This window comes from Austrofundulus limnaeus, unplaced genomic scaffold, assembly GCF_001266775.1.
Source record: "Austrofundulus limnaeus strain Quisiro unplaced genomic scaffold, Austrofundulus_limnaeus-1.0 Scaffold183, whole genome shotgun sequence".
NCBI lineage: Eukaryota > Metazoa > Chordata > Actinopteri > Cyprinodontiformes > Rivulidae > Austrofundulus > Austrofundulus limnaeus.
The window spans coordinates 243499-252662 of record NW_013952585.1 but is presented as its reverse complement, the minus strand read 5'-3'; the positions used below and the strand labels follow the sequence as shown (position 1 = coordinate 252662).

The 9164-nt window shown below is 38.1% G+C and overlaps 2 protein-coding genes across 2 annotated transcripts in view; both read left to right on the top strand.

Moving 5' to 3' along the window:
- tango2 (transport and golgi organization 2 homolog (Drosophila)) overlaps positions 1–1973 on the top strand; it is a gene marked incomplete at its 5' end in the record, with an annotated part of 31357 nt that extends 29384 nt beyond the window's left edge. The window contains 2 exon segments of the mRNA XM_014018099.1: positions 1130–1234; positions 1593–1973. Coding sequence (XP_013873553.1) covers positions 1130–1234; positions 1593–1713 — 226 coding nt within the window.
- A 1549-nt stretch (positions 1974–3522) lies between these two features.
- dgcr8 (DGCR8 microprocessor complex subunit) overlaps positions 3523–9164 on the top strand; it is a 13107-nt gene continuing 7465 nt past the window's right edge. The window contains exons 1-4 of the mRNA XM_014018095.1: positions 3523–3649; positions 3931–4890; positions 6386–6548; positions 8290–8432. Of these exons, the coding sequence (XP_013873549.1) occupies positions 4186–4890; positions 6386–6548; positions 8290–8432 (1011 nt within the window). The 5' untranslated portion in view covers positions 3523–3649; positions 3931–4185. The remainder of the gene's footprint in view (positions 3650–3930; positions 4891–6385; positions 6549–8289; positions 8433–9164) is intronic.

The following is a 9164-nucleotide window of genomic DNA, read 5'->3' as shown; positions in this document are numbered from 1 at the left end:
GCTGGAAGCTGTCTGACTCACAGTGGTTCAGACCAGACGCCTTTGGTAACCAGCCTTAGCCCAGATAGACAGAGCTCTGCATCAGASTGAACATCTGTGGGATTTTTTGGTCCATAAAATGAAAAAAGCAAGCAAACTCTCTTTTGTGGATTTTTCAGATTTAAAGCAGCAGCCATGTTAGTTTATGATCCTCCGTCTGTATAAAGTGCAGTTTGTAGGACGCTATGCCTTTACTACGTCTTGTTCCAAACAAAATGTTTCTAAAGCATTTCTCAGTTTTCTTCAATTGTTGTGGCAGCTGACAAATACACAAGTTGAACCTGAACTCATGATTGAACTGCTCAAGCTGCCAGTTAAAGCAAAAACAAACTAAATTTGTTGTTATCATAACTATCTGAATGAATGAATTTCTTGCGCACTGGAAAGACCGAACAGTCGGGAGGGTTGTGGGCGGGGCTAGTGTCTGTCATGGCAGCCTACATGCGCGTTTCCAGGAACTTGGAAATGTTACAAATGTTACAAATAATCATGACAATAAAATTTTAAAAAGCTGAGAAAATAATTGATATTTTTGGCACAACACCATTGCTGCGGTGCATCAGAGCTGGTTGGAAGGTGGTTATTTAAATTTATTTAGTTGTTATTTTACATCTTACAGGCTCTGAGACAAAAAAAATTGAAGTTGAGTTTTTGAAAAATATCTGAGATTTCTCTGCTTTCCTGCAAAATGGGGGGTAAAATCCATGGAATTTACGGACAATCTGTACAAGTCGACATGTATGAAAAARCAGGTCATAAAGGAAGTTCACATTCTTTCAGTGTTGCTGCAGCTGCATGCTGAGAAGAAGAGTCTCTGCCACATATTTATTTAAAACAGAACAGAAGCAGCGTTAACGCAGTAATTTGTGCCAGGTTTGTGAGGTGATTTGTCAGCTTTGAAGCTGAGGGAATTAAATTCAAACCTCTGTAATCTGAGTTGGAAGGGAAAGAGTCGCACAAAATGAAAGGAAGGGTGAAACAAAATCAGACTGTACCATCCATCCAGTCGTGTTGGATCTTCGTTTTTAAAAGACTTTTCTAGATATTTGGTTGATGCTGTATTTTTGGTTTTGTTTTGTTTTTTTAACAGGAACACACCCGATCCACTTCAGGAGAAACAGGGAGATGGGTGTAGCCAGGATTACATCCAGGCCTTGTCAGCTTTGTGTGTCCGCATGACTAATTATGGCACAAGGTCAGTGATTCCCATCAATGGCACTTATTTTTTAAAGTTTCAAAAACAGTTTTTGTTTGATTTTATCTGTGGCAACTGATAAAACTGTGTTAGGTAGATAGTTTGCTGAGAATTGGGGATTTTAAGAACATCAAAATCTCTAATGTAATCAGTCCTCCGCAGCTTTGATGGCGTGGTGAGTTATCAGATCCAGAAGCTCTCTTGTAGCCAAAAAGTGAGAGGCTGCGTTTTTATCAGTGCCAAAAAGGAGCATCATTTGGCACTTAAGCCACGTTTCTCACACTCTTCTGAATCTCTCTTTATGTGTAGCATTTAACATGTAGTTTTTACAATAATTAGAGTTTGTGTTTTCATCCAGGGCCAACACTGTAATCCTGATAGATGCAGAAGGGAATGTCACATTCACGGAGCGCACCATGCTCGACTGTGACACAAGCAAATGGAGCACTAGGTCCTTCCAGTTCCAGCTCCAGGCGTGACGACATGGAGGGTCTCCCACTCTGTGCCTTTCTGCAACACCTTTCCTTCCATCCTGCTCAGCCCCTCTGCTGCGCCGCCACTTCCCCATAGCAGTGAAGTGACAGTGAAAACTTGTCTGCACTTTTTTCCTTCAGCTGGTCACTAGCTGCCTGATAAACAATAGCAATATGAATTTCTTGCTCTTGGTTTAAGTTAAAATGGATTTTTTGAGAAACGTTTGATCGTTAAACAAAAAAATAAATAAATAATAAATGCCAAAGGACGTTTTTCATTTTGTTTGGAAAGTACGGTACTTTGCCTACGTCTCAAAAACAAGAGTTGGTTGGCTCAAAAAATGTCTCATCTGTTTTGGAAAGTTTTCTACTATAACATACTTCACGTGTATTTTCCACTGGTTGAAAAGATTTTTTTATCAGTTTATGTTGAAAATTGGTTTTCCAGGAGCCATCGTAAATGAGGGTTACTCTCTACCTTTTAAGGTCTCTGATCATTCCAACACTCAGCCACAACACAAGTTTTGGTGTTAAATGCAAAATGCTCCAAATGACAGATTTTTGACCTCCTCAGTGGTTAAATGTGTTTAAAAATTAGCATAACATTTATTTGACAAAAAAAGGATATCCAGACTCCTCGTTTTGCTCTTATCTAAAATATATAATGAACATTTATTTAAGGATAAATTGCTTCTAAGTTGAGGCTTTTTATTTGTTTGTTTTATAATTTTATTTTGTTTTCAAAATTATTTATCCTCCATTAAAAGCACCGTTTTTACTTTGTTTTGCTGAACTTTTTAATTACGTGTTGTGAATGGTGTAGTTGAGTGTGGCTATGATACTAATGTCAACAAAAAAAACTATTTAGTAATCTCAAAAAGGCGTTTTAATTGAGGTGGTGTGCAAGAACATAGCCTGAATAACGTTGCGGTACATAAACACATGGAGCACCTTGTGATCAGAAAGGTGCTCCCGTTTCACTTTCTGAAGTTTTAAAGTACACTAAAACTTTATACTAAAATATAACTCACAATCTATATTAATAGCTAGACTTGTGTTATACTTACTAGCCATATTTAAATCTTCGAGTTATTCAGTGTTTAAAACTCAACATTTAACTAAAGTACTGTATTTTCAAACTTCAATTTGGATTCATTTTAAGCAAACAGTGACACCTGCTGGCTAGTTGAAGTATTGCATATTTTAACTTTATGTTCAAAAATATCAGAAAGTTCAGAACACGATGCCCTGTTCTCAGGAGGACGAAAATCTGGACAGTAAAGTACATTTACACACAGTCTAAGACACGAAGTGTTAAATTTACATAAAACTGGTTTCACTAAACTGAGCTGAGTTTAAAAAGTAAATTTTAAATTATGTGCTATATAATTTGTTGGAACTAAGCTRGAAAAACTCAGGTCAATTAAGTTATAAAACATTATTTTTTTAATTAATTGATTGGTGCATTTTAGGAGTATTTATTTATTGGACCGTTTATATATTTCTGCTTTTATTTTTAATTATGTGAGAGAGGAAACAGTGACACTCTTTAAATTAAAGTTAGTAAACATATAAGCTAAGTTCAGTTCCACATTAACTAGTGCAGACAAGAAAACAAATGGTAGGACATCTAGAGACATTTGACTGCATCTCTTGTGACTGACAAAAATGATCTCTCCAAATTTCAGAAATTTGCTGTCGCATGTCATGCTACTGCTCTGATTGGTTGATTTCTGAACCATACAAACGTTGTGATTGGCCCGCTGATCTGTCAATCATCGAAAAGCCGGCGCTGGAAGGTGGGGCTCGTGATGACTTGCCGCTTTGCTTTTCCTCAAGATGGCGGTGCTGCCACTGAGCTTATATGGGACCACCCCGACAATAAAATAATTTAGGAAGTTGTTTAAGTTGCCAGACCGTGAAGCGTGCGTCTTATTTATCAGTGAGTACGTCTATTGATGTATAACTAATTGCTTTTTGGCGTGCCAGCCTTTTTTATACGTACACCCGGCTTGTTAGCGCATTAGCTTAACGCTAGCGTTAGGAAAGGCCCAGTCAAGTGTGCTGTTCATTTTCTGCCACGTTTAGKTTGTTTTTATGAATCCGAATATAATTCAAGCATGTGTTAAGGCAAAGGAGCCCAGCTGTTTATATTGTTATTATCATTAATGCGACAGTGGCGTTATCTGACATATGTTCTCTGATCATTGTTTCTCCCTTTAGCTCCCAGATGGCCGCAGTGAATGATCAGTGCCTCTCTTCCAAAATAAGCTGAATGCATTGTGATTTCCAATAATTGAGACAGTGATTCTGAAAGCTGTCTACATTAATGAAAAGAGCAATGTAATCAGCTTAGCATATTCACCTCTGGTACGTGATCTATACAGAGTTTCTGCATGTGCAATCTTAACTGGAGACAAGACTCATTTTCAAGGATTTTAACGTAGTTGTCAGGTTTTAGCTTTTGATTAAGAGAAAATGGATTTAGATGATATTCTACCCCCTCTCCCCTTGGAGCCACCTGATGATTTTGGTCTAGACCAGGGCAGAGCACCTCCACCACCTCCCCTGCAAACGTCCAGTGACGCAGAGGTAATGGACGTTAGCTCTGGTGGTGATGGATACACATCCACCCCAGGGGAGGGGGAAGACGCGACACAGCAGCCCATCAGCAGGGGCTTAATAAGTTTCTGTAGCCACCTTTCAGACGAGGTCACTTCCAACCCACCATGCCCCAGAACAGCCCGCCACGCTCCCCAAGTCACCAAGTTTCTGCCAGACCTCAAGCTGCTTAGAGATGTAAAGATCAGCGTGAGCTTCACCGAAAGCAGCAGCAGCAGCAGCACCAGTAATAACACTAGCAGCAAAGACAGACAGGTTTTGTACACAGGTGAGGGGCAGGAGGCAGGAAGCCACAGTGAGTTAGGCAGTTATGACTTGCATGATCCTTCAAGTATCCTAGAAGAAGCTGAAGGGAGCTGTGGAGCAGGAAACTCCACAGGAAGAAAGTCTGATGAGGCTGAGGTAGACCTGGAAAACAAAGTGGAGTTTGCTGTCTTGGATGAGTTTGAGGACTTTTACGAGAACCTCTTGGATCAGGATGATGAGCACGGTGGCTTTAAGTCTGGCTCCATAGTTCAGCAGGAACAAGTGGACGACGAGGCTGTCTCTTTCGCCTATGAGGTACGTCTGAGCTTCTGTTTGCAGGATCCAGTGTCAATATCAGCAGTAAACCTTTACTGTTTTTTTCTTCCAGAAACAGCCCTCCTACTACAATTCATATTTTACTCCTGACTTGGTCATGGTTGATTAAATAAAAGCAGTTCCTATAATTTCTGCTCGGCTTAAAAAACAGATTGTTATATTATTGTAACAACCCTTGCATAGTGAGGTCCCCACATCTCTTGCAGTACATCTGCAAACTTTTGCAGCTTCTTTGCAACCGATACAAGTAAAGGTAGTATCACTGAGCTGCGACTCAGGAGATTACTTGGTCACTCAAAGTTGCGAGAGAACTTGTAAATCTTCTGTTGCGGCAGTCTCTTTTAAGTGTTTGTGACCAACACGCTGTAAAACCTGACCAGTGCCTTTTTTTAAATCTTGGCTTATCGTGTGCACAACTTTGAAAACTGCATATTTGGCCATGCACGTTTTACAATTAAACTGCTGGAGTACTCTTGAAATGAAGGAGGGGGGATTTGGACAACAAGGATTTGTCATCCATGTAGTTTTTAAACCATAACGTTTGTCTGAGGTGAGCTTCTGTGCAGGTGTAGAGCACACTAATGCTCCTGAGACACCTGTGATGACATTGGCTATTTCATGAGAGAAATGGTTGCACAAATTTTTAGAAACATGTTAAAACTCTTATGACAGAGCTGTACGCCTCTTCTACTTATGAAGTTGAGAACCATTTCTAGACATTTGGGAGCCTACAATTAACGTTCACCAACTAGTCACAGCCCAGCGAGGTACCACTTTTTTATTGGTAGGAAAGTGGGTTAAATGCTGAAATTATTGGAGCTGGACACTGTTTTAATTCCAAAGGTCTTGTTGAATGCAGTTGCTCTTGCTTATAGTAGACAAATGAAATGACATAAGACACCATTGGTTGTATTTAGTAAAAGTCTTTAATGAAATAAAGGGAGATGGGGTATCCAAAGAGCAGTAAATCTGCTTGTGTAATGAAAATGTAATCAGTTACTGAAGACATTTCTGCATCAGTTTGCCATACCTATTTAGGACTGGTCAGTTGTTCTGAGCAGTATAAATGTACATGTTCCTGCCTGTCTTTTCTCATTTTTTGTTTTGTTACTGAAAATAACAAGTGTGACGCTGGAAGAGGTTAGTGATACTTTTAATTTATCTCTAAACAATGAGTTTTATTTGAAGTTGAAGTAAATATTCACTGTAAACTTTCATTGCTTTTAAATTCTATTTCAGTACATGTTCAGAGGGTATTTTTATTTTAAATTCTTAAATCAGTTTTTTTTTACCATGAGAGAAACTTAACGATTCTTCTATTTTCCTAATGGATTGGTTTGTTCCTCTGTGAGTTGTATTGACAGGCATCCTTCAAGTTTTTTGGTTTGTTTTTCCTCCAAATGAAGACCGTCTGAAAGTTATTTGCACTGCTCTGCCACTGCTATCTGCCAGCCTTAACCGCTGACTCTTCCAGGAGGGGTTTGATAATGATGTTGACGCTCTGCTGGAGGAGGGCTTGCCCGTCCCCAAGAAGATGCGCCTCGCAGAGGACCGATATGCTGGAGACAGTGATCATCAGTCAGATGGTGAAGGAGGCGTTCAGCCCATGATGACCAAAATTAAGACTGTCTTGAAGAGTGAGTGGTTGATGGGTTTGAGTTCACTTGGTGCTGTCATGAAATGAACACCTGAATGTGGTTTATATTCAGTGGGTAATAATGTATTATAAAACAAATGTTACCATTTTTATTTCCCCTTTGTTTTTGAAGTATCTGCAACCAGTCTTGTACCAGTAACCCTTTTGAGGTACTTTATACAAGAAGTATATTACCATAAAATTATTTTGGTAAAAGTTAATCTCTAAAAACATTACTTGATCAAAAGTCCTAAAATATCTGACATTTACTGTACTTAAGACTCAAAAGTAAATTTCTGATATTAAATGTACTTAAGTATTAAGACGTAAAAGTATTGAGTAAAAATGAGTGTTTAGAATTTCCACCAATGATATTTATTGGGAGGTGACATCTCAAACTGTGCCTATAAGGTGTCAGAGTGGTTTACTTCTCATCCAACCAGAGTAAAATTCAGTCTATCCAGGAGGCACAATTTATTTGGATAGGTTTATTTTTTAACTATAAGCTGAAATTGAAACAAATCAAGATGAAATATGAGTAACCACTTTATTCTACTTACCTTTAAAAAATGGAAGCAGTAGAAAGTACAGATTGCATGAAAATGTAAGAAATGGAAGTAAAAGTTGGCTGAAAAAGTGAGTAAATTATAGATAAACAAAATTTTTATCCAAGTACAATAACAGAGTATGTATACTGTCAGCAGCAAAAGTTACTGACTCTTCGTGTTCATAAGTAGACACCGATATTGGCCACTTTAAAGAAATGCCTCTACATAATAATTAACCAAGTAGGATAATAAAGATGCAGCAGCAACTGCCATTTCGCTGTAGCCTACAATTATTCTGTAAGAGACATGTATATATTTTTAAATGCACAAGTATAAGGTCTTTATGTATGTGTTTATTTAAGCTAAGCTATTATTACCATCATCTTTGTCGTCGCAAAAAGCAGAAACACGTAAAACTCATAATAGTCAACCTCTTGACACACAAAGATTCTCTCTAAGATGATCGAGGAGCCTCTGAAATAGTGTTACTCTGCTGAATGTTTACACATTGAGTTTGACTTTATTAAACGTAATTAAAAATAATAATAATAAATGGTTTGTTCATAGTTTTCGTTAAATCACTAAGTAGCTGCCCCAGATGGTCTCCAACAAAAAAGACAGTAGTGTCATCTTCAAATAATATAATTTTCAAATTTGTTATCTAGCATAGGTCATTTATATAAATGATGAATAATTTAGCACCCAACACTGAACCCTGAGGAACTCCACAAGCAATGTCCAAACATTCAGACATCTTCTACTTGAACATCTTGTTTTCCAAATGTAGAAAAGTCAGTTTTTTCAATCTTTCAAGTGTGCGTGCTTTTATTAGCCTGGTTAAAACCAGCTCCTTGTCCTTCGCTTTACTTCAGAGAAGGAGCAGTGAAGGGAAACTAGCCGAACTGCATACGAAGACAAGGGCCAGGCTATGTTTTATTTAAATAATACAATTTAAAAAAGACAAAGTCTTGTATCTGTCCAGATTATTGGATCATTTTAACTAGTGAAAAGAAAGACAGTTGTTTGTCATTATTAACTGAATTTATTATTGTTTTTTTTTTTTGTTTTTTTTTTCTTTTACAGTTCAGTCTTTTACCAGTGATGGCCCAGGATGTACTTTTTCTCTTATAGGCCGTAGCATAACTCCGAGTACACGGGTTACATTATTTGAATAAACATTTTGTGTTGTGGCAGGTCGTGGCCGTCCTCCCACTGAGCCTTTACCTGACGGATGGATCATGACATTCCATAACTCAGGCATTCCAGTCTACCTGCACAGAGAGACCAGAGTGGTCACCTGGTCCAGACCATATTTCCTTGGAACTGGCAGTATTAGGGTAAGATGCAGCATGTTTTTGTGTCTGAGCAACAGAAAAATAAGTGAGCACAGGTGGTGGTCAACATCTTTCTAAACAGTTAGTCACACATTTAGTCCACTTCATGTCCACCTAGTTCAGGTGACCACAGCAGTTTATCAGCCACTGAAAGACTACTCTATTCTCTTGTTTCCAGTTTATTTTTAAACAATTTTATCAACTGTCTTATTCTAGGATGGAGAGTAACAAGTCACCTGTTCAAGAGTTATTTTGAAATTGCATCAACTGGTTGCTTGGCAAGGGAAATCATTGGTGAAGAAAATTTGTTTTATTATAAAAAAAAGTGGGGTGGGAGGGGGTTCATGTCCACCTTTTTATTTTGGTCACTTTTTAATTTTCCATTTACAAAACAGCACAAAACAATGAAAACAAAACAGAACAATCTTTAAATTCCTGTCAATGTGAAAAAGATGAGGTATATGTGAGAAATACAGACATTGTTCAAATGAGATTATTAGTTGTGTTACTGTTTTTGTGTATTTGACTGTACAAAGACACCCCACACTTTATTTTGGGTGTATGTTTTAGTTAGATTGTTCATTTCTGAGAGTACTGGTATTTACTGRATGTCACTGAATGCACCATGTGGAAAGGTTCTGAAACGGGCGTCTCTTGAACGTTATTTTACACCCGGACTCTGACCGCAGCAGAAGCACCGTGAGTGTGTGGAGCCAGTTTATATTCTGTGTGGAG